Source organism: Cheilinus undulatus, linkage group 4, assembly GCF_018320785.1.
Source record: "Cheilinus undulatus linkage group 4, ASM1832078v1, whole genome shotgun sequence".
Lineage (NCBI taxonomy): Eukaryota > Metazoa > Chordata > Actinopteri > Labriformes > Labridae > Cheilinus > Cheilinus undulatus.
In genome coordinates, this window is record NC_054868.1 from 23,879,477 (window position 1) to 23,904,966 (window position 25,490).

The window sequence follows — 25,490 nt, forward strand, 5'->3', positions numbered from 1 at the left end:
AACACAGCTGCCAACCTGCTGCCATCCCCCACCGAGCCTAATGAACCACAGCTCCGCAGCATCAGGCAGCTTAAGGGACAAACACACATTTCCTCTCTTTCTCTCTCTCTCTCTCTCTCTCTCTCTCTCTCTCTCTCTGGCTCTCTCTCTCTCTCTTTCTCTCTGTCTCATAATGTTTAGCTTACCAACACAGACACACTGATGCCAATATGCATTTTTTTTGTATCTGTAGCATCTGCAGGTTGTTGCAGATTTAAAGGTCAGACCATTTTGGGGACTGTGCAATACAGCTACAAAGAACCCTGACAAATGTCATTTAATTGTAGAATTACTTATTAAGTTTAAAAGTGTTTTACCATAGCTACTGACAACATCCACTGCTTTTTACAGATTATGGTTCTGCAACGGTGCAATCACAAAGTTCAGTTAGCATCACAACCTTTTTGGCATATTTCAGTGTTCCAGTGTTTGAATTCTCATTGAAATAAAGCGTTGAAGAAGACAGACAGCAGCGTGAGAGGCAAAGTGTGTACATACACAGAGGCAGCTCCACAGATACACAGGCATGCACACAATGTCCCACCCTGCTGGCTCCGACGTTACACATTCCCCTCATTTGGGCTCTGTTTCTACGTCTGATGGTGGATCAGCTGACCACACTGTGTGATGTTCAGCTGATTCAACATGAATGTTTGATATGATGATGCACTATTAATCTAATCACAGCTACAACAGCAAAGTCAGGCTGTGCAGTGACATAACCACAGTAAAGACTTCAATATTTTTTGTATTTTGTAGGACTTGAAAGGTTTACAAAAATACCTGCAGAAAGGCTTTTAAAAATGGTGCCACTATTGAACTTTGTAGCAGTGCTTCAATTTCATAGACTAAAACTATGACTAAGCCAGAAAATTAGACTAACGTCTAATAACAGGAGAACATTTGCTCCTTATCTTTGCATCATTATTTACAAGATTAACTACTTTTTATCTCCTAGATTCCCTAAGACTAATGTGTAAATTTTATTTTATTTACTTTATTACATGCATACCTTAAGTCCTATCTGAAAGAGAGCCAGTCCATATTGTTCTTCTCTTGATACATCCACACTTATTATGCCTAATACAATCCATAATTGTTTCTTATTTCCCTTTTTTACGAGCAAAACACCGCTACAATCACACAGAGCACTTCTGTTGTAGAGTGAAAGACACTCTTTGTCCCCCCCCCGTCAAACTGTGAGCTCGCACTCAGTCGGCGAGACAGTGGTGACATCAGCATACGGTAAGCAGTCAGGATCACTTTTGTAGTGTGGCCACGTTGTCGGCCAAGACGAGATTTTTGTTGTATCATCTGCCATGGTTCTGTCGTGAATGGCAAAAAAAAAAAAAAAAAAAAGTGTCGTCTGAGCCGGCCTTAACATTAGACTAAAACTAGAAAAGGGTAGAAATGACTAAAATGTGACTAAAATTAAAAATAGCTGTTAAAAATTTAACAGTGCTTTGTCGATGTACCTTTGTTTTTAACAAAGAAAACCTTTTTTTATTTTGAAAATATTAAGTTATTTCAAAAGTAGTACTGTAAAAACTTAAGGTATTTTATTTTTTATTCAATTTTATATTTGCATGTTATTAAGTTGAGAACAAACTTCAATACTGTCATTGTTCTCTGTATTTTCCTTGGTAACAAAGCACATAGACTCATGATACCATTCATGTTTTTATATCATAATTACCTCCACCAAGGAGGTTATGTGATCAGCAGGGTTTGTTAGTTTATTTTGTGTTAGTTTGTTTGCAACCTAACTCACACAGTTATGGACCAATTTTGATGAAATTTTCAGGAAATGTCAGAAATGGCATAAGGAAGAACTGATTAAATTTTGGGAGTGATCTGGATCACTGTCTGGATCCAGGAATTTTTTAAAGGATTCTTTAATATTGGGAGATAGGGCTAATGGTGGAGGTCTGCGCTCTCTGAGTGCTTTTAGTTGCATATTGAAATATTGTCCGAATCAGTCTTACAAAATTTCCTAGATTTTCTTCTCTACAGCAGACAAACACAGCGTGGACAAGTGCAGCCCTGTGTATGAGCTTAAGATACACACTCACTAGAGAAGACTTTATAGTGTTAATGGATAAGTGTGGGGCTTTCTCTACACCTGTACCCTCAATTAATGCTGTAGGTTCATCAAATGAAAGCATGCTGCCCATAAATGTGTATATATATATATATATATATGTATGTATGTGTAGCATAATAACTTACAATTATGTAACATTACGACACATGAAGCAAATACTCGGAACTATTTCTTGAGTAAACCACTGGGCGGAGTGACACAGTGCAGCAGCCATGTCTGGAGTGTAGTTCTGGCTTTGCATTTAGCTTTAAAACATCTCCGTCTCATAATGTTCCATGATTATTTCATAGCGTGGTGAATGTGCAGGTCACAACTTGTCCACGAGAACGTTTTGGAGTTGTTGGATTGTGTATTTGATGAGTTTGATGAGGGAAAGCCGGAAATACCATAAGATACCATAGCATCGGCAGAGCAGCTCCTATCTCAGCACCGCCGATCTAAAAATAGCCTGCACTGACAACTAAAGGTAACAAACCTATTAGTTAGACTATAGGGATTATGGCAATGGACAAATTTGCTAAAATGTTGACTTATCTCTTTAAAGCAGCAATTGTTGTGGGTTAAACGTTGTTGCTTTGTAATTATAATGCAACTGAGCATTAATGAACTTTATTTTCATTAATTTCCTAATTAAAATGAACACTGCTATGTCAAAGAGCAGGGAAAAGAAGTCATATTTGTAGATGCAGCTTCTTTTTAACACAAAGCATGAAAAATGTTCATTTACAGGCTACACGCTCCAGTTGACCTCATATGTTGTGAAGTTCTGTCCTGCAACACAGATGGTGTGTTGGTGGAGTATGCAAACTGGCACTTTGGATAAAATATGTCTCACATTAAAAAGCTATTGGAAGTTTCAGCTCAAGCACGGTATCTTAATGTTTAAATCTGGGAAAGGGCATTTAAAAGTGAACAATTTACACATAATTTGTTTTTGGCTAACTTTGTTCTTTATTGCTTATTGTTGAGTGTATTTTCTTCCATTAGAATCCCTCTTACCTCTCTCAAGCTATCCTCAACCCTCTAACCATTATTCCCTTGTATTACAACCCAACAACATATTACCCTTTTTAGTCTGTGGTGCGTCATTGACAATCAAACTGTTGCTGCTGCATTTTAGCAAGAGAAGTTTAACTTAAACAAGTTGGAGCCATTTTCCCCCTTTTTTGTTAGCTTTTCATCTCAGCAGGAACAAAGCTACTGGGAAATAATGCAAAATTACAAATAAGCATCTTGCCTTGTGTGGCAGAGGTATACATACATCTAATGTTTGTAATGCATATTTAGAAGTCATCTTTCTTCTCAGGAAACAGCTCTCATTGGAGAATTTTAATCATTTGAGACAAAAATTCAAAACCGTCTCTGTTGGTTGTTGCTATGTTTCAACTGCTGCTTTACTTTTCAGAGGGAATTCAATAGCAGCACATCTATGAGATCAAATAACCATAGAGCTAGACTGTGGACAATATTAGCAGCTGTATATGTGGGGCAGTACTCTTTTAATATTTCATCTTTAGATAGTAACCAGACTGGGAACATCTGTAATATCTCAGAACTCAGTCTTTTTTAAAAAGTGGGATCTTTGAATATTACATGGTGCATGCTTCGTGATTTTGAAAGTTATCCCAGTACTTATAGTGTCATATTTAAATCAAAGCTCACGAAGAGTACCCATAAATATTTAATGTACTGTGTGATAGTAAGACAGATTTGATTTCATTTATTGAACTTGTTTCCCCTGCTCCGTCTTATAAAGTTGTTTAAAAGAGTCTGTTAAGCTGTCAGAACAAGCAGTTGCGTGGTTCTTAAATTTCTTAATTCACAACTTTTTCTAAATGTTCAATTCTTAGTATTCATTTAATTTGACATTGCAGATATCCTTTGCCCTGACTTTCAGACATGTTCTTGCCGTGTTAAAATAGATTTAAAAATGTTAAAAATTGCTTGTATTACAAGTGGTTATGATTCCCAGTGGTGCTGCAGGATATGATAAGGTGCTGTTGTGATTATACTGGGCAATATTGCAATTTAGGATTATGACATAATTAACAGTGTCATATGTCTACTTAAATGGTTATCAAGGAACACAGAATAATCTCAGTTTTAAATAAGTGTTTTTTTCTCAATATGCAAATATTAAGTACTATTAAGAAAAACAAAACATGAAGTTTTTACAGTGCTACTTTGAAAAATCTTAGTATTTAAAAAAAAAAAAACTGTTTCCTTTTTTTGAAAACAAAAATCCTTCTAAAAAATGTGGTCGGCATCAGGCAGCCCAGGGACCAAAAGGCAGCCCCCATCTTCACTTAATTGATTTCAAATATTAAGAAATTGTAAAAATGAATTAGTAATTAAAAAATATTGAGACATAAATGTTTGCATACCTATGAGCCAAGCAAGGCATCTCTGCTGCAAAAAATGCTCTAAACAGGTATTTTGCCACACGTTATTTTAAGAAAGCACCTTCTGCGATTTGAAAATTGCTGTAGGACATATTGTGATTTAATCTAAATTATGCTTAACTGACCAGCCTTATTGCCTTATTATATAAAGAATGTTTATATAAACCACTGAATGCATGTATATGAAAATATATGCAAGTAAAATATGCTAAAAAAATGTAGACTTTTATATTCAATACATTAGAAAAGGGTTTATATTGGATTAAATTCTGTGGTAGGATTAATAAATTTAGCTTTACTATTTGCATTTGCAGCATGAAAGCTATATATTTGTTCTTCTTCTTAAAAGTAACTATAATGGTTTACTAAACTGTATCTGTACTAAAATATTTGCCCTCTTGCAGGGAGAATAAAAAAAGATGTGGCCATCTCAGTAACCAAAGTTGCCCATCGTTGTTCTAAGTGCATATGCTGTGGGATTATTGGAAACATTAGAGGTCTTTCTGCAGGCATTTTTGTGAACCTTTCAATTACAACTTATTTCAAAACTAACTGCAGCCTTTTATGCAGTTATGTAATTGCACAGACTGACATCATGATGCAGTTAGGATTTGACTGATTGTGCAGCACTTTTTTCCAACCTAGAACTACCTGTGGAAATTTTCCATTTTGCTCATTGTGCCAATGACTGCAGAACCTGTTGGTGATGAAGTTGTAAAAGCAGCAACTTCATCAGAGAAAAAAAGAACATTTTTGGTTTTGGTTAAGGGTTAGTTTTGTAAATAAAAATATTAAATTATTCAACTCTTTCAGTTTCCCAGATCTTACAAAAGTGTCACATACCTGAGAGGTCAAGAGTCCTAGCTTTATTTAGCATCAGCATAGTAACATAGTGTATCACATGGAAAAGAGCAGTGCTTGTCAACAGGGGGGTTGGGTCTATAAAGTGGGTTGTGTTTCTAGAAAATAATATGGCCTTAACATCGGATGTATGGAAGCCCTAAGCAGACATACATCTGTACACTTGAATTTATTCTATTTTGCAGTGATAGCCGCTGAATTTTGGTTGTTTTCTTGAGATCTTGGCTCATTCTGTTGGGATCATAAATCTATTTTTCCTATATGAGTGTATCAATTTCTCAAGATCTCTAGAAAAAAAACAAAATGCAGGTTTTCCACAGGAAATAGAGTAAAATAAAATGTACACATGCATCCCCCAAGGGCTTCTGTAACCATGCTTTTTTTTTTTTTTTAAGACTTGTTTGTTTTGTCCCGTCTCTTTGATAATGTGTTATTCCTTCTGGAGTCCAAAGTTAAAAAATTACAGTAAATATATTGTGAGTGCCTGAAATTTTTCTGAAATTTGCCATCTCAGTTTCTCACCTTGGAGGCTCTGATTGGTCCAGAGGCTAGTCCAGTTGTCTGGGATAGAGGACATCATGAACTTCTCTCTCCCCTGGGGAATTATGCCCGCTAGTGTTCGTTGGTTAACACAACAGTACATTTTGACAAATGCATGCTATAAAATCAGACACTAAATGATCTCAGAGCAGCAAGTCTGAGTCAAACTATAGTAGATAAATTTAGCTGTGCAATGCTGACCATCTTAATTCCTGTCTTCTCCTTACACTGGTTACACACACTGTTTCCATCACAGATTGATCAGTTGTTATTAGGGCTGTCAGCGTTAATGATGATTAATTAAAGTCCATATTTAGTGCATGCATTTTTAATCACATTAATTTCATGCTTGTTGTCCCTTTCAGCACAATTTTGTTAAGCCTCTGAAACGTCTTTCTGCAGCCACATTGATGGAAAATAAGGCCAGCACTGCTCCTTCACGTCTCGTTTAAAAGAAACTAACAGACAGCTCAGTAGACAAGTCAAAGTCAGGATGTCAATCCAAAACATTCAAAATGAAACAGAAAACATTTAAAATTCTAAATATTGGAATTTCAGAATGCAACAAAAGGAGAGATTCATTGCAATTAACCACAGAAATTCTGAGATAAACCAGGATTAAAAATTTTGATTGTTTACAGCAAAAAGATGTTGCATAATTAGGGTGGCACTGCAACTGCTATTAGCCATCTTTCTATTTCTCTTTACAGTTGCTGTATTTTGTATTTGCCAAACATTCATCGACACTTGACTACTGTGTAACTTTCTTTTGTTTTACCTATTTAGTCTCTTTTACAACTTTCTAATGTATATTTTTCCCTCACAGGGAAAACATGCAAACCACAATGAGCACTTTCCACCTGAAGGATATGGTGAGTACATCCTGTGGCCCATTTTTGCCATGTAAATGTATTTTTATATCATTTCCTTATTTTCTAGTATTTTTTGTTGTTCAAAAGCTTTGAAAGATTTTTTAATGTGTCAGTGCCAGACTTTCTCTCCTTCTTCAATTATGTTGTCTGTATTGTTTTCTGTACACTGAGGCATATGCAGACATACAAGCAACTTCATTGAACCCATCGTGTTTCCAAGACTAAGTATGCCAAAAATAAATTCTATATAGAAAATATGCACTTACCTTGATACCAGATAGGAATGTATTTGAAATACATTAAAGAATACCAAGACTTTTCAACATATCACAGTACCCAGCTGTAGGTTTTTAGGCATTTTTAAGAAAATTATATATTCTTTCTTTCTAAACCTTTTTCTCTTATAATGAAGTATAGAACAGATGTTTAAAGCAGACCAAGTATTAGACATTATAAAGATATTACAATATATTGTAGGAGGCCTGGATATATTTCCGATGAGTAATTTGGCATTGATTAACTCTGCATCATAAAGTAACTCTGCTGGTGCTAACACAGTATGAAATGACAAAGATACAACTGTGATGCTGTCTATACATTCAGGCATGTGTTACTTGTATCCACACATTTGTAGAATTCCTGCCATTGTAGCTATTTCATTTTGTTTGTTATGGGTGCGTTTTACTATAAAGCAACATTAGAAGAGTATCTATTGTTTCCTCCTCCTCCATTCACACAGGCAAAACAAACATCTCAACAGCTTGTTACGAGCCAATATCTGCAGCTGCCCAGATGGATGCATGAAGGCCTCAGGCTATTGAAGCCATCAAAGCTGAGGATAAGAGGAGCTGTTAATGCATTGCTTAGTATGGAGAGACTATCAGATGGTTTCAGCTGCAGATAGAGGCACATACGTTAGTCCAAACTTTAATCAGTAAAAATCTTTACAGATCACTTCACTTTGCCCTCAACAGCATGATTTATGCAGGTCTGCCATCAGCTATTTCTATTCCGTTTAGAGCCATTCTTTACTTAACCATATCTGTGCTATGAATAAAAAAGATATCTTGTGAGTATTAGGTTCACTGTATATTTATCTAACACTAAGTTAAAGAACCATTTTCATTCACTTGTATAATCACCTTCTTTTATTGCAGTCCAACCCAACCCAGCCATGCTGATGGGGAACCCGATCAGGGCATTCACACCACCTTTGGGTGGCACACAAGCTGGCATGGGCAAGTCACCCAGCCCTGTTCAGAGGATAGATCCTCATACAGGCGCCAGTATCCTCTACGTCCCAGCTGTGTATGGTGGAAACATGGTCATGTCCATGCCCCTGCCTGTAAGTTTCCTGTCTTTGGTATAAATGCACTCTGACCCATTTGTCTCTCTGTATCGCTGAATCTGTTTGAGGTAATCTTTAACAAATGCTGAAGAATTTATCTGAACTACAACAAATAATTATTTTAAATTGTGCTTTAAGGAATGAAAATGTATTTAAGATTAAATGAAACCCCAGAGTTTCAGGTGAGATGCATCTACCCTGGAATTTCAAGAAATATCTTTAGAACATCATGGAAAGGGCAGGAGGGAGGGGGGATAAGACACGCCCTCTTCCTCCTTCCTGCTGTCCCTAATCAGGTACAACATCATTCAGTTCATGCTATTTTTCAGCTTTATCAGCCTTAAAGTCATAAACATTCAAGGTAAATTAACTATGAGGTATCTGAGTGTGAAATGATGACATATGGACATGTAGAAGACACAAGTTTACCTCTTTTTGAGGAAAATGTGGTTCTATTTGCGATTTCAGTCAGCAGCACTACATTACAGCGACATCTCTGATTGGCTGATCTCACCTTTACTTGGGATACTTCCGTGTTCTGTCCAGTTCTAATGCTCGTAGTGAATTTAATGGCTGCTTTTCATTTAAAGATCGTTTAGGTAGGGAATTGAAGATAATTGGTTATGTAGAAGACACAATCAAGTTGAAGAAAGACACAGTTTATTCGTGACCTCAGGCAAAAGCACTACATCCCCCACAATCCTCTGGTGTCATAGTAAGAGCGAATTTTTGTCGTGATTTGCTACGAGAGAAGGGTAACGGTTGGGAAACAGTGGGCGGTAACTGGTGAACTCCATGGTGATGACAGCACTACATATGTCACTTGACACCAGATCGGCCAGAAGACACAAATATAGAATTTAAATACTTAATGCTAAAATTTCAGGATTTTGACCCTGAGCAGAAGAACTACTAAGTTCCAATGTACAGATGTTTTCATTTGAAAAAAGTGTCCTGAGGTTTTACTATCACTTGTAGGAATAAAGGCAAATGCTGTTTTTTTGCCTTGCTGTTACCCGTCATGATTAAATGGTCATTAATGACTTTAATCCTAATCTTTGCATTTGTTTTTCTCAAGTTGCCCTGGCCCGGTTACCAGAATCGCTTTGCCGTGGACCCTCGCATCATGAGCCATCCTGCAGCCATGGCGTACAACTTTAATCTGTTGCAGGCCCAAAATCGAGGCTCCCCCATTCCTTACAGTGGGATGGCCCACCCCTCTCCTCTAGGAATGGGCCAGCCCAGCCCAGACAAGGAGCTACAGGCAGACCCCATCAGAAACGGTACGCCATGATATCAGTAGTGATTTTCATCCATAACTTAAATTATCACACAAAGCACCCACCATCATCAAAAGTTGCTTTATTTTACATGAAACAAAGAGAAATTAGTTAACACAATAACCAAGTATTTGGTAATATTAATATTTTTACCTCATAGGTAAATTAGAAGGCTGTCCAAAGCCAGAACAGAGCCGTCTTCAGACACCAGAGAGAAAAACTGCAGACATGAAGGAAAAACAGGCAAGTTTTTAAATCGTTATTTATTTGAGTTTAAGTGACTCCTTCATTCTGTAGATCAGCATTTTAAAACATCTGTTGAATCTTTATATTTATGATGTTATTTAAACGGTTTGTTTTTTCATCGTAGGGAGATTTAGACACTGGCCAGAATCGAAGTTTAGACTCAGAAGGGCTTGTAGGATTTCCCAATGCACTTCTTCATCGAAAAGACCCCTCAGCTGCCCAGAGACCCCTCAACTACCACCTGGCACCCCCAAACACAGGTTTTCCTCCACATCCTGCCAGTGGAAGAGCCTTCCCCCCACAGTATCCTCTATCCAGGCTTCCTTACCGAGTCAGCCAGCCTCAGCACCCTGGTATGGCCCAACAGAGCCAGCAGCAGCAGCAGCTGAGCCCTGCCTACACTGGTGGCAGCCACAATGCTTCCTTCTTCAGTGGGCCTGTACCTCCTCACAGAGCCGTTCAGTCACCCACCTTGGATGGGCCAGAGCCTGGAGGGGTGGAGGAAATGAGTGGCTCCATTAGGACTCCAATGGGCCAACCAGGGGGCCACCACCCAGGCATGTCACAGCATAACAGGGTCAACAGCTTCGGAGAGGACGGGCAGGATGGAAACCTGGGAGATAGCCTGGGTGAGCGGAGCATCATTATTTTTTTATTACACAAAGGGAAAATAACAGAAACATCCTCATACTGCACATAGGACTTGATGATGTTATTGAACATCCCTTCAATCCACTTTATTAAGAGCCTGGAGCCTTCCTTTAATGTAGCTATATTGAGTATTTATTATGTATAGGTGGTGTTTCAAGCATGTGTAATGCTTTTAAAAAGGTCCCTCCTTGTTTAATGTGTTATATTGTTAATGATGTCTACTGTATTTGCACATGCAAGTTAAAGATCGCAAAAATGAGGACATTGTTTCTTAATGTATCTGATTTTGCCCTCAGTGGTAGAATGTGAAATACAAATTTGTTTGCTATGTTAGGATTAAAAGTAATATTTAGGGATACTCAGATCTTAAACATAGTATCAGATGATATCAGCCCTGTTTACAAACATCAGCCATCGGCCACATTACTTGGAATGAAAAGATATCAGTAACCATGGTTATCGGTTGTCAAGTCAGTTTAATGATGCCATCTGGGATATCTAGCTGCAGACTCAAATACAAGATTTTTCAGGGGGCAGAAGAAGTGACCAATTACACAAACTGATCTGTTTTCATGGTCAGATATGAGTGAAAAGTAACATCAAAAGAAATAATAATAACTAATGACATTAGAATAGACATTTTTTTTTATAAAAAGCCATCAGCTACTAATTTTTCTAAATTATTAATCAAGGTAGAGGATTACTGTGGTGGCAGCTGTATGTGTGCAGCATTCAAGGTCCAAGATTTCCCCAGTGGGACTATAAAAAGTTTCATATCATATCCTATAAATACTGTTTCAAAAATATGATATTTATAATGACATGATAGTGTATGGGAATAGTCTGTAGCAGTGGTTCTCAACTGGTGGTTCAAGACCCAAAAGTGGGTTGCAGATGTGTGCCTGTGAAAAAAATTGCACTAAATTTTCCATGAGACTCTTTTAAAACATGTTTTTTTGTCATGCATCTTTACTTTGTCACATTTGTCACATGCACTGTCTGAGGTCCAAGCTGTACTATTTTTTATCAAATAACTGTTTGACCAGAAAATATCCAAAATTTTGGTTCACAATTCTCCTTGAGGAGTTGATGGCGGGTTCTGTGGATGAACCAGTTTAGAACCACCTGTCTAAAGTAATGCTTATTATGCAGGCTACCATAAAATCTGGAATATAAGTTGTCCTGCTGTATAAGCCTAAGTCTGATTTGTGGAACCTCCTGAGGGGGAAAACGTTTAAACCATCCTCCTGTGTGACAATTTCTCAAAGTTCAGCAAAGTCTACAATGTGCCATTTCTGTGCAGCTGTGTTACTCTTTGTTGTACCATCTGTTTTTGTTATAAGGAGTTTGCACATCTACTAGCTATGGTCCAGTAATGGAGCTTTCACACTCAGGTTATTGTTATGAGACAAACACCCAGCCTGCAACATGCTCTTCCCTCCATCACCTGTCTCTTATTGTCTTTACTTTGCAGTGTTTCCAGTTAAACCAGCACTTAACATTAATTTCTGTTTTCTTTAAATGCACAGTTATGACCTTGCAAGGAAGAAAAGCAGTTGAAACGTGGCGCCAAACCTCTCTGGTTGTCACTTTGAACCTCCGCATATTCTCAGCAGCGAAGCAGCATTTTGCAATACACAAATAAAGGGAGTTTTCAGTCATGTTGGTTTGCATGCAGCATGTGACGATGGTAGCTGCATGCACTTGCCGTAGTGATGTCTTAGCACTTCATACGGTATATAAATCGCACTGGAATAAAAGCTGCAGCTAACATTTTCGATAAAAAATAGATATTTAGACTAAGGCTTATACACCAGATATAACGCTATTTGGTGTTGTGGTTTTTGTACCTGTTGGCATTTATTATGTTTAGTGATGAGGTTTAAAACATAAATGAAAGCATATTACAAATGGCTTCTATTTGTGGTGGGCTGTTTTAGTCTTATTGCTGCACTCTACACTGTAGCAGGACCAAAACTATTTAATTTATCGTCATTTGTCACTGTGCATGTGTGATCTCTTACATTTTCATCATATGTAAAGATTTTTAAAAAATCTTGTAGAGGGGGCCAAATTTTAGCTTTAGCACCTCACACTCAGGCTTATCAGAGTTCTTAAATGATGCTTGTGTTGCTGAAGTTGTCTACTTTCAACACCTTGCCGCTTTCAGAGGAGGCCTGCACCGTCTTTTGTTGTCCCATTCACATGCAGAGAGCCTTGGGGCAACTGTTTGAAATGATCCCTGTAGTTCATGATCATGGTGTGCATGTTCTCAGTGACAGCTTTTTTCCAGAGGCAGAGGTTTGGTAAGCTCAGCAGGATACTAGACTTCTTCGATGAGCAATGTGATGATGCGGTGTGGTTTCTTCTTACCAGGAGAATTACTGTCACCCATAGTCACAGCTCGACTCTGTGACCCTCAGCTCCTCTTTTCCTGATTAATCCTCTTTATATCTCCATGTCTTAACCCTCTGCAAACATCAACACTCGTGACAACTTTAGCAAGATTCTGCTTACCTTAAAACCTTACTTTCCAAACTTAAGAAACCCAGCTGGGTCGCCTTCCCTTTTATTTTATTTTGTCAATAACCGAGGAAATCAAATAAAGAAAATGATCATGGAAAAATAAAACTTGCATTACTTAGTATGTTGCTTTTAGTGTCATTATTTGTAGTGTATTCTATTTGCTATTTATTTATTTGCTAATGAATAATGTTTAAAAAAGGTCCTAATATCTAAACTGTACCTTAGCTTTTGTAGTCTTGATGATAACACCCTTGACTCTAAAACTAATCTTATGGTTTAACCTTTCAGACCTGCAGGGGCCCCTGGCTCTCGAGGCCTTGAGCCAGCAGCAACAGCAGGCAGCCAGGTTGGGCCAGTGGGGGGAGGCAGCAACTCCATTTCTCCCTAGCAGCGTCGCCTTTCCTCTGCCTCAACAGCTCGCTCACCTCACTCAGCCAAACATGGCTCGCTTTCCCCATCAGCTGCTCCGGGCAGCTAGTTGGAGTCTAAGTGCCAATATGGAGGATGAAGGTGTCAATTCTGCCTCCACCGGGCCGCCCTACAACAGGTAGGACTAAGTAATAACTGGTTTTATTTTTTATTGCTCTCAAATTATGGACTGAATAAATGTAACTATTTCTATTCACTGAAAACATCATTTACATTTTTTAACATGTTAAAAGGAGATGTAACGGCCCGACGTTACAGCCAGGGTTGTGGCCCGCAAAAACAAATAAGGGTCAGACCCCCTTTACAGGCTGGGTTATTATAAAAGATCAACATGTAAATTCCTGTGCTTTTTCATTAAGATGGTTCAGCTTTTAATGCTTCCTAAAAGGAGTGTATTGTAAACGTTGCAGCTTTTTGACTTTATGATAAGGATAGTCACAGGTGCGGTTGGCCCATCAAATCCTTTGCTCAGAGCGGGCTTGTGAGCAAACATGTGAGAAGGAAAAGAAAACGAAACAGCTGTTAACTAGTGGAATATTCCTTTTTTCAAAGACTTTGTGTTGTTTAAAACCCTCTGCTTGAAACTAAAAGAATATTTGTTGTACATTTTTTGTCATTATCTTAATATTTTTTAGTTACCAGATACCCTCAGTTCATAAAATGTCTTAGTTTAGGCTATTACTAATGAAGTTACATTCTGATATTTGCTTTGTACTCAAATATGAACATTTACTTCTCAGAATTAGAAATAAAGGTATGACTCCAAACAGTAAGCCTCCTTCATAATGCCCTGGTACCTTCTCCAATTTTGTAAATAAAGGATTTACAGCAATTCTTTCCCTTGCTGCTGCTTTTCAGTTTGAAGTGTGAATATGTAAACTTTTCTTTTCCAGGTACCCGGGCCTTCTGAGAGAGATGCCCCCACAGGAGCAGCCTGAACCCAGAGAAGCAGCAGAGATGCAGCCCCCACCACAATCTCGTCTCCTCCAGTATCGCCAGTCCCAATCCCGTGCCTCAGGTGACCCTTCATCCTCTTTAGCTGCCAGCTCAAATCATGCCGGCCCCTTCCCATCAGGACCCTACCCCCATGACAGCAACCGCGACCTCCTTAATGACAACCTTCTCAGCAACCCTGCCCTGCAACACCCAGGAAACCCCTTGTATAATACTGGTAACTACCCACATCAACCACCAGCCCACTCTGCCAGCCCCCCTCCCTCACAGGTCAAATACCTTCTTCAAGAGGCCCAGTGGTCCCATGGTGGAGCTGCATCAGTGAGCCCACCACAGCAGAACCACCTTCTAGGGAACCAGGGCCATAGTCTTCCTTATGGACTGCCCATCATGGCTCACCCAAGTAGGCAAGAGCAAGTCCACCTGATGCAACTTCACCATCAGCACCAGCAGCAACAACAACAACAACAGCAGCAGCAGCAACAACAACAGCAACAGCAGCAGCAGCAACAGCATCACCAACACCAACAAAGTCAAGGTCAAGACCAGGAGTCCTATCACCCTTTGTCCCCTAGAACATCAGCAGCCGCAGCCCTACATGATATAGATGAGGTAAAAATCATTCATTCATTGTTGACATAATGGCATAAGTTTCTCTACTTAATCCTTGATTTTCAACATTTTTCTGGGTTCCTATATTCTGTAATTTTGGTATTAACCTTAAATGGTTTTAACGGTCAATACATTATAGTACAATTAGCCAAGTTGCGCATAATGCCGAGCCGGAATACACAACTTTTTTGTTTGTTACGTTGGTCACTCTGTCAGAGTAGGCGATCACAGAGCCAAGGATTTGTGCGTGACTTCACCAACAGGCATGTCAGACTACATAGTGCTACCTAAACAGTCCTCACAACCAAAATGATGACGTTAGAAGGAAGAGCAGCTGGGCTAGACTACACCTGGGAAAATGACTGTAGAATAAACATAATATATTCACTGTACTGCTTTGTTTGTCTGTCCAAACAGTATGATGAATGATTAGCTAGGTTAATGCTAATGCTAACAGCAGTTACTCGCCTGGTTCATGAAGTACACTGGCAAATTCCTCCAAAGTTCAGCCAGTCATGGTCATTCCTCTATGGCATGTTGTAAAGGCAGGGATGTTGTTGTCAGAGTTTGACAGACTTGTCCTCTGTCTCATTTCACAGAACAAACTTCATCACTCTTCTTTTGCTGCACCATTTGGTTTGTTTACATTTGTGACTGCTGCTCGTGCAGAGCGCTCTGTACTGTCATTGGTAAACGCCACTGATGTTGACAGTCATAGAAAACAGGACAAAAATCAAACATGCTAGTCCATCTGGAGGTCTTAAGTGGTCTCTACACAGCACTACATGAGATCAAACAACAGATTTTCAGGGGACCCAAATCCTTTCGAGTCAGGCTATAATCATGCTGACAATGTGTAGTCTGACCCGGCCTTAACTCAACATTCACGTCTAAAAAAGCACAAAAATACCACAAAAAATGTTTTTCTCTGGTACTATTAAGTTTGTTTCAGTAAAATTAACTGTTTTATATTTTAAGTTGGGAAGAGTTCAGAAGGAAATAGCCCTGAGCTGTGTTTTGCTATAAATTATGCATAAAGGTGATATGTCAAAGTTCATGCTAAATGACTTGCTAAACAGTGCTTAGAGCTGTGATTCTCAACTGGTCCAGCCTCAAGACTCACCGTCACCTCTTTAACAACAAATCATGGCCCAAATTCTTAGATTTGTCAACCATAACCATATTTTTAAATGAAAAATAAGGCAGTTTGGACTTGAGATGGAGCAACAAGTGCAATGGAACAAAGAGGTGGGAACATCCTTCAAAATAAAAGCATGTCATAGACTTTTTGTCACTGATTTCTTTGGGCATATATATAAGACCCATTGTAAATGTCTTTGCAACCCACTTTTAGGTCCCAGTTTATCAGTTGAGAAACAAGGGCTTAAACGAAATTGTCAAAAAAAAAGGCTCAATCACCAAATTGTTTTTAAAAAACGAAATGGATAAAACTACAACCTTTTGCATGAACGCCATGTAGCAAGGAAGAGATGAGTATTCATCTTACAGCTTTATTACATTTTTTTAAACAATCTAATAACTAAGCCTGTAGTCTGTTCTTTCTGTAATACTGAAATCCGTTCAAAACAATTCATGTTATCAGAATAATAATAATAATTTTGACAAGAAAATGATTATCTCTTTGTCATTCTATTAAGGCAATGACTTCTGCTTCTTTTATTCTGAAGGTGATTTTGTCCTGACATAATCTCTCTTTCTCCAACATTTTTCCCTCCCCTTCCATTCTTTTTAATCTCTGCAGTATGAACCCAGAGGTCCAGGTCGGCCCCTTTATCAGCGTCGAATCTCCTCCAGCTACCCAGACGACTCGTCTCCAACCAACACCCACAACGCCCTCTCCCAGCAGTCCCAGCCCTGTTCATCAGACCCCCAAGACCATCCACATCCACACATACAGCATCATCAGCACCCACATGCCCCCTATGGTTACTCCTCACATGACCTCTGGCCCAGTAATGGCGGTGGTCCCGGTCCGTTCCAGAATATTCCATGTAACGGAGCTGGCACCCTCACTCAACATCGAGACATTATGGGTGGGTACAGCCAGATACAGTATGGTGTTGTCAGTGACTATCTTCCCTTATACAAAAACATGTGGTCAGTTTTAAAGCTAAAGCAGGACTACTGTTTTTAATGTTTTGCCCACCTGCTCTAAAATCTTTACGTATTCAGACACCAACAACCAGCAAATCAGTTTAAAATTCTGAGACCTGCACTGTCATAACCAAAAGTGCCGCAACTGCCATCACTACACAACCTGACACTGTTGAAAATTTGTCCCAATTTGTTGTGTAATTAAGTAATTAATTGATTTAAAAATATTTAACCAGAAAAACCTCATTGAGATCACTAATGTAATTTACAGGAGTGTCCTGGACAAGACAGGCAGCAGCACATTCAACAAATTTACAGACATGAAACAAAGCAGTTAGAGACACAGATAAACTGATCGCAAGTCACATCAAACATCTACAACCTAGTGCCCTACAACCCTTCCTCATATACCCTTAATCTACTTTTAAAAAGACTGAAAGAGATCAGGCCACCAAGACACACATTTTCCTGCAGCAGATTCCAGGCTGCAGGCCTTAAACTCCTTTTACCCATTTCAAAACACACTTAGGGTACAGACAGCACAAATGAATCTTGTGACTGAGTCACAGAGTAAAAACTCTAGCTCCAGCACTTTTGACATGACTGCAATCACACAGGTATGATGGAAGCAGATTGAGTATAACCTTATATGCCCTTGGTTTTGTCTATGATTTGTCAATGACGGCCACCCAACTCAGTCATACAAAGTATAATTATAAGTAAGAGCCTTTAGAAAAGTAATGAACCTCTGTGTCCCAGGGTACATAGTATCTAAAGATTTAAGGCAAAGGAAAGATGCATGCATACACGAAACATCACCATAATCAATCAGGCATAGAAGTTGGAGCAACAAGTCATTTTCCTAGTGGTGAAATCCTCCCCTACAAATTGGGCCAACCCTTCAAGTTTGGGGTAAACAGAACAACAATACTTTTAAGATTCTTTCAAATGTTTAAAATCAAAAGGAGCCTTTAAACAACATTCAATCAGGCTATCTGATTATTGTTGTAATTTTCAAATCTTGCAGATGATTATAATGTTCTGGAAGATTTCCTATAACACTCAGTTTGGAGTTTGCTGCAGGAAAATGTAGGAGTAGGGCTAAATGATGGGTGAAATGGGATCTAGTCCCCCCTCCATTTGTGCTTCTGAATGCCATGTGGTGCCTGTAAAACAGACTGGCCAGTTTCATGTGGATGGTGGAAAGATTGGTCTTGTCTTTTTTGTCATTTGTCATTTTATTTTTTGTACTTACTATCTGATGCAATCTAAAATATAATGAAGTACAATTCTTCCCCAAAAGTTTACTCAAGTAAAACTAAATTACTGGCTTTAAAAACTACAAGTACACCAAAAAGCTAAACAATGTGATTAGTTACTTTCCATCCCTGCTTTTATTCTAGATTTCACAGTATCTTCTTCCTTTTTCCAATCTGTGTGGAGGAAATTGCTCATCTTCTTCACCTTTCTTTTTTTTTTCTTTTCCTGCAGCATCCAAAGCTCTTCGTCAGTCAGAGGAGCAGGTGAAGGCCGGAGCCACAGCAGCACAGCAGAGCCACCCACACTCCCTCAACTCCCTTCAGCACCTCGGACAGTTTCCTCCTCTTATGCCCAATAACAAGCAGCAGCAGCAGCCACCGCCGCAGGCTCCCACAGAGGCTGGACAAGGGCCTCCAAATTTGAGCAAACCCCCAACCATGTCCTACGCCAGTGCCCTACGCGCTCCACCCAAGCCCCGAGCTGTTCGGCCTGACCAGGCCAAGAAGAATAGCGACCCACTCTCCCTCCTGCAAGAGCTGAGTATAGGAAGTTCAAATGGTAGCAATGGGTACTATTCCTACTTTAAATGAGTCCCTGAATAATTAAGTGATAAAATATAAAAGGAAAAAAAAAAGGAAAAACTGTCTCTAAAAACACAAAAAATAGTGCAAAGTGCATTTACACATTGTTTCTATCAGTAGGTTTGATTTCTGCATTTTGTTTCTTTTTAACTTTTATTTGTAACAGTCATCTTTTGTCCTGTTTCACATATCTGTGAAGAAAATAAGTATATATAATGAATGCATTACTGGTATATATACATACTCATTATGTATATATGAATATATACTTATATTATCGACACTTGTATATGTAAGTAATGCTAAAAAAAGTTTTAAAAATAAATAAAAAAAAAGGCAATAGTTAGTTGACCACTTAGCTACCTGCATATTTTTCCTTCTAGAAGTTGCTTTTGTTGGTTACTAAATAAGTATGTTGAAGTTTTTATCATTTTGTATTCTTCAGTTTTGAGTGGACGTTATGTCTTGATTTTCATACTACTGTAGTCGTGCTATTAGACAAAAGCTAAGTGGTCAACTGACACCGAAACTAAATGGAACAGTGTATAGAAGTAGATAAAAATTTTCCTCTAATCTGTACATATAAAGAAAATAAAAGACTGAATTGTATGCCACAGACATGTCCTTAAATTCCTGTATCATGCTAGCATTTGAATTATGAATTATCTGTTTTTATTTGCTTCTTAACCTTAATCCTTAGACATTCTTACCTGGGATTCATCTTTGGTGATTGAGTAGTAAATGTGATTATTTACTAAAAATGACATTACAAATATTGATTGCGTATTTTCATTTCAGTTATTTTGCATCAGCAATAATAGATACAGTGTTAAAATGTTAGAACAGCTACAACCATGTCATTCCCGGCTAGTGTAAAGGATCAACACACATCACACATGGCTCTCTGTGATTCTCCCTAACTGCTTCCCTTGTGGCTCCTGCCTGGTCATTTTATTTAATTTTATTTCTTTTGTTTGTATCAGCGACCATACTCCAACAGGGGTTGTTTCAGTAACTGCTGGAGGTATGTGTTTTGTTTTTGTTTTTTGTTTTTTTTTTTGTTTTGTTTTTGTTTTTGTTTTTTTTTTTTTACTAATGATCATGAGCTTTTGTTAAGGTTCTGGTCAGGTCTGAGGGTTTTGTGAAAGTGAAAAAGGTGTGGTGAGGTCAGAGTGGTTTTGTCACAAGTATGTTGAATCTGATGGTTTGATCAACGCTGCCAGTCACACGTTTTTGAACAAGCTTATTTGTTAGGTGAAGATACAGTCTTATGATATGCTTATTTGTGACTTTTTCTCTAACTGGAAATACTTTTTCAGTGTTTTCCATGCATTGATGAAGTACGTCTTTCTTAGGCTGGCCACAAACCACATGATTTTAAGCCCTATTTCCTCTTTCTGATGATACGGAGGCATGCCCTGAGTCGAGGCTCATTTCAAAGCATTATCTGTTCAAATAACCCTCAAGAGTGGAATTAGTTTAAAACCGTAAATCTTAAAAATCAAACACGTGTGTGATTCTAGGTTGGACTGCCTCTGATGAAATACCCACAACAACCAATGAGAGCAAGCAGACTCCTTACGTCTTATCACCTCACAAAAACAAACAAAACTTTACCTTCATGTTAGCCAGGATTATATCCATGATCTTCTCCTCATTTTTAAAAAGTTTTTGCTGAAACTGTGACCCATGCCAGGGAAGTCAATCAATTTCAGTCATCCTTTCTCTTCTGAGGTCACGTTTGCTCACGCAATTTCTGAGAGATCTCGTGGGTAGGGAATCTTCACTGTGAGGTCATTGGAGGATCGGCAAGTATGCAGTGTCCCAGTCTGGCTGTGTGCCTTGTTTCTCAAGTGGTGGGTCAGGACACAAAAGTGGGTTACAAAGCCATTTACAGTATGTGTTCCTGGAAAGAAAATCTGTTTCAAAAGTCTGTTTTCTGCTTTTATTCTGAAGGAATTGTATACATCCCTTTACTCCCTTGCATCTTTTGTTCCATTTAAAGTCCAAACTGCCCAAATGTTTTGAATAAAAGAATATAGTTATAATGGAAATATTAAAGAAATTTGGTATTTGGTTTCTCATAAGGACAGTGGTGTGTCCTGATGCTAAACCAGTTGGGAACCACTAGTGTAGTGCAGTGGTTCCCAACTGGTCTGACATCAGGACCCACCACCACCTAAGGGGAATTTCCTTGTTATCTTTGGAAAACCAGCTTTGTTGTACAAAAAAATAGAGATAAATAGAAATCTTGAGACATTTACCATCTGTCCTCAGTTTTTTCCTTTTACACAATGACCCTTTTGTGTCCTGACCCACAAACCACTGGTCTAGCTCGTGCACTCAGAGGATTATAAGAGGAAAAATCATATAAAACAGGCCTTATAGCCATGGTCTCCATCATTTTTAAAATGGTTGAACATTTGCAAATCGTGTTGTGTGTGGCCAGCCTTACCTGTATGGCCAATTTCCTTGTCAGACAATCTTTAATCCCTGGGTAATATGAAACCTGTAATAAGCTTTATTTGCTAGTTTTTTTTTGTCAATAGCTAATACTTCTGGGTGTGTAACCGTAAACATGCATACTCGGCCATACATATCTTCCAATTTTAGGGCAACTTATAAAAGCTGTTCAAAGACGTTTGACTGTTGATGTGTCTGTTTTTAGATCGTGCGTCATAAGAATGTTGGCATGGTCACGTTTTGGAAGTTGTTCCTGGTCATTTTAGAGATTTAAAATCACCCCAGTCGGATCTTGTTTATTAATATTGAGGGTAAGAATCTTACTCCCTTAACTTAATGGATAAGGCTTTCATCACACTTAACATATTTTCTATCTTACTTTTTCCTCCGACAGTGTATAAAACATGATAAAAATTAAACACAGCTACATGCTCTGTATTGTCACTGCTGACTTAATTTAGGCCTGTTGTTTTTTCGGTTCCTTGCAGCTAAAATATTGAGAAGCTCACACACTGTATCTACCAGGGTTTTCATTTACCATTATGATAAAGCGGAACTGGAAAAGATTCATCCAGTGCTCCGTATGTGTAGTTGATGAAACAAAAGGAATTGATCTAATATATCCACTTTGCCTTTTTATGCCGCAGTTAGTCAATGTTAAATCTAAAAAACAAAAACAAAAAAAACTATGAAAGCTAATCAATACCCCCATGGATAATAACATAGCTGTGTTTTGAAAAGTCAGCATAGAGCCGTTGTTTAATTTTTTTCTTTACAACGTTAGATTTCAAAAGGTCCAGGTTTTTTGACTTAGCCGAGAACAACACATACTTGTAAATACGCATTTTCTAGATATTTACAAACAAGAACTTTGGGAGCACCTCAATTTTGTAGAAGCTGTTCAAAGAAGAGGTTTGCCGTTTTTAATTATGCAAATTAAAAAAAAAAATCTAGAAATGGGCGTCAGCAAACCATTTGGTAGTTGCAACATCTTGTTGTAACTTTTAATGCTTATATTCTCTTTCTTTTTAATTTTTTTAAGATGTCTGATTTGACAAAGAGGAGAATTTCTGTTGCAGCTGTTATAAGACGACTTATTTCACTGTACAATACTTTTTTTTTAATTCAGTAGTTGTTGCTGGATTTGTCCTGTTTTGTTTTCTCACCATTTCACAGCTGTACAACAGTCAACATGGAGTTTGTTTGTTTTATTATATTCTTTTTCTTTTTTTTTTCTTTTTTTTTTTTTTTAAATGTGAGGACTGTTTTCTTTTCATGCATGTTGAGATGACCTGGCTGGTTTTTATCCCTGTTTTTATCAGTTTGTATTGATTTGTGGATATAAAAAAAAGGAAAAAAAAAAACTTTTGTTCAGCCTACAGAGTCAAATTCTTTGGTATATTATTTGATGTGTACAATAACTTGTGACATTATCAACAAAACTATAATAATATTTTACTAACGTCAATCAAATATGTAATGTTCATGTAAGTTTTTTTCTGCAGTTTAGCAGGGCTAAGGTGAGGTTGCTCCCTGGTGTGTGTCGGAAATGCTAAACTTTGTTTGATCGTTTGGGGAAATCATTTTTGCCACAAATCTGTCGTTGGCTAATCTCTGAAGTTGTGCAATACTAATATTTCACCGCTTCTTCAGCTACACTTTTTATTTATTTTTGAAGTAGAGGAGATTGAGCCAAAGACATTTTTAAAGGGATTCATTTAATAATCTTCATTTGTCTCCAAAATCACTTTGACAGGATCTCGACTTTGAATTTAAGAGGCGTTATTCTTGTAATGAAGTCAGTTATAATTTATTTAATATAATGCACCATGTATCATCTTTTGAATCCTTCTAACAGCAGTGTACTGCTTTTGTTTGTGTGAGCGGCACATGGAGAGGGAGCAACCTTTTGCCCAGCCAGTAGAGAGCACTGTGTTCAGCCTTCTATTAATGCCACATCTCTGCCCGTTCTCTGTTAGCTCTCCTCTGTTCTCCCCCCCTCGCTGCAGTGAATCAATGGCACACCTGTTCTCCCAGCCTCCCACTCTCGTTGGTTCCTCCCTCGTGGGTACAAAAAATAATGAATAGATCTGTTTTACTCTTCTTCATTTCAATTGGTGGTGGTTATAATAAAGGATTTAGACTGTGTTTCAAAGGTTTATTTTCTTTTTTATTTGTTTCTCTATTAAAGTGTTTTTATTGAAACCGCTTGAGTTCCTGTCTGGTGTATTACACTTCTACAGGAGAGCCCTTGTGCCTGAATTAAACACACCTGCCAGGTCACTGCCTGTAAGTTATTCTGTTGAGCATTGCTTTTGTATAAAGTTCTAACTGTAGTTTTCTAGTCTGAAAGTCTCGCTATTTACAGAAGGTAAAAACACCATCTTAAACCACACATGAGCCTCAGAGCAGTAAAAATGACACTAAAGAGACCGTTTTCTCCAGCCTGCTTAACCCTTTATTAGGCAAGGAACCATAGAGTATAAGGTCAACCTCCTTCATGACCCTCTCTCACTCCCTTTGATACAGTAAAATTAGTCTGATTTTTCTCTGCTAATAGATAGTGATGCCACACCATCCAACCAATCAGCAGCAGCCTAGAGTGTCTCAAACTTCCTGTTTCCAACAGAACTTGTGAAATATAGTTCTACGTATCTTTCAGTCCTGCACCAACAGCCCTAACTTTGTAACCATTGTAAGTTAATGAAACTCATATATTATAAACATGAACAGCAGTGCTAAATGCAAGGATAGGTTTTGTTTGTGTAGGACTGCAATTACTGCCAAAAAAATAGAGACACCATATTTGATCATACACCAGATTAGGGGAGTAAAATGGTGTCTACATTGAAACATGCAACCAATTCATCAATTAAGCTATGCAAAGGGTATTTTCTTGTTGAATAATTCATTATAATGAAGGATAATAACACTCCATAGTGTGTAAGATGTTGGCACAGATATGTAACCATTAAAGACTGATTCAGCGAGACACTTTACTGAGTGAAATTTCCAATAAAACATAATATAACATTTTTAATGTTAACCATATTACTGCAAAAATCTAAAAATTTGTATTCTTCTTGGGGATTTTTGCACTATATTTTGATAGGACAGCTGGAGAAAGACAGGAAACATGAGGAGAGAAAGCGGGGGAAGACAAACATGCACCAAGACAAGGAACTGACCCACAGTCAGTGTGTTGAGGACCACAGCCTCAGCATGTGGGCACTTGCTCTACCAGCTGACATAAACAGGTGCCCCAATATTTGTAATTTTTTTTTACATTTTCTGATGGACTTACAGAGAAAACTAGATTTTTCGATCCATAATAAAGGATTTTTTTCCATCTATCCATCTTCTTCATCTTATCCTGGTCTGGGTCGTGGGGGCAGCAGTCTCAGCCGAGAAGCCCAGACACTCCTCTCCCAGGCCACTTCCACTTCCTCTGGGAGGATACCGAGGCGTTCCCAGGCCAGCTGGGAGATGTAATCTCTCCAGCGTGTCCTGGGTCTGCCCCGGGGTCTCTTCCCAGATGGACATGCCCGAAACACCTCCCCAGGAAGACATCCAGGAGGCATCCTTTTTCCACAGTTAAATTCATGTTATAATCTTGAATCTACCCAAAGTTCCTTATTTTCTTTCAGAATAAAAGCAGGTCTGTATCTTAACAGGAAGTTGCATTAGTATAAAAATCCAGAATGAAATAAAACAGTTTTAAACAAATGGTGGTATTCAAAATGTGACAAGTAAGGGAGACTGATCAAGATTAACTATAGAAAATCGGAGATTTATCACAATTAAAGGTTGTAATTATTTAACAGCTCTAAAATATGGGATATGACTGCTTAAAAGGAGACTAATGAATTACAATTTTATTTGACATAAACATTTTCCAGTGTCTCTCTTTCAATCTCCTCCTCTTCTGCATCAACACCCCACTGCATTCAGGTCTTCACTGATCAAAGAAATGCAGTAGGTCTTCTTCAGACAGTTGTTTCAGATTCTCTGTCATTCTTTCCTTAACTTCTGACAAAGACTCAAAATATGTTTGAGGACAGATTTTATCTTAGGAGAACAGAAAAAGTTGCATGGTGCTAGATCAGGTGAATGGCAGCGTAAGAGTTTGTAATAGTGTTGATTTACCTTTGACCCTTCTGGAACCCACTCTTCCACAATAATACCCTTAATGTTACTGCCGTTACGT

At 38.2% G+C, this 25,490-nt stretch overlaps 1 protein-coding gene across 1 annotated transcript in view; it reads left to right on the plus strand.

Moving 5' to 3' along the window:
- Positions 1-23,431, plus strand: part of helz (helicase with zinc finger) — a 101,157-nt gene extending 77,726 nt beyond the window's left edge. Inside the window, exons 25-33 of the mRNA XM_041784415.1 lie at positions 6,773-6,818; positions 7,976-8,163; positions 9,245-9,449; positions 9,607-9,689; positions 9,817-10,321; positions 13,158-13,416; positions 14,192-14,864; positions 16,627-16,918; positions 18,471-23,431. Of these exons, the coding sequence (XP_041640349.1) occupies positions 6,773-6,818; positions 7,976-8,163; positions 9,245-9,449; positions 9,607-9,689; positions 9,817-10,321; positions 13,158-13,416; positions 14,192-14,864; positions 16,627-16,918; positions 18,471-18,829 (2,610 nt within the window). The 3' untranslated portion in view covers positions 18,830-23,431. The remainder of the gene's footprint in view (positions 1-6,772; positions 6,819-7,975; positions 8,164-9,244; positions 9,450-9,606; positions 9,690-9,816; positions 10,322-13,157; positions 13,417-14,191; positions 14,865-16,626; positions 16,919-18,470) is intronic.
- Positions 23,432-25,490: the final 2,059 nt, after the last annotated feature.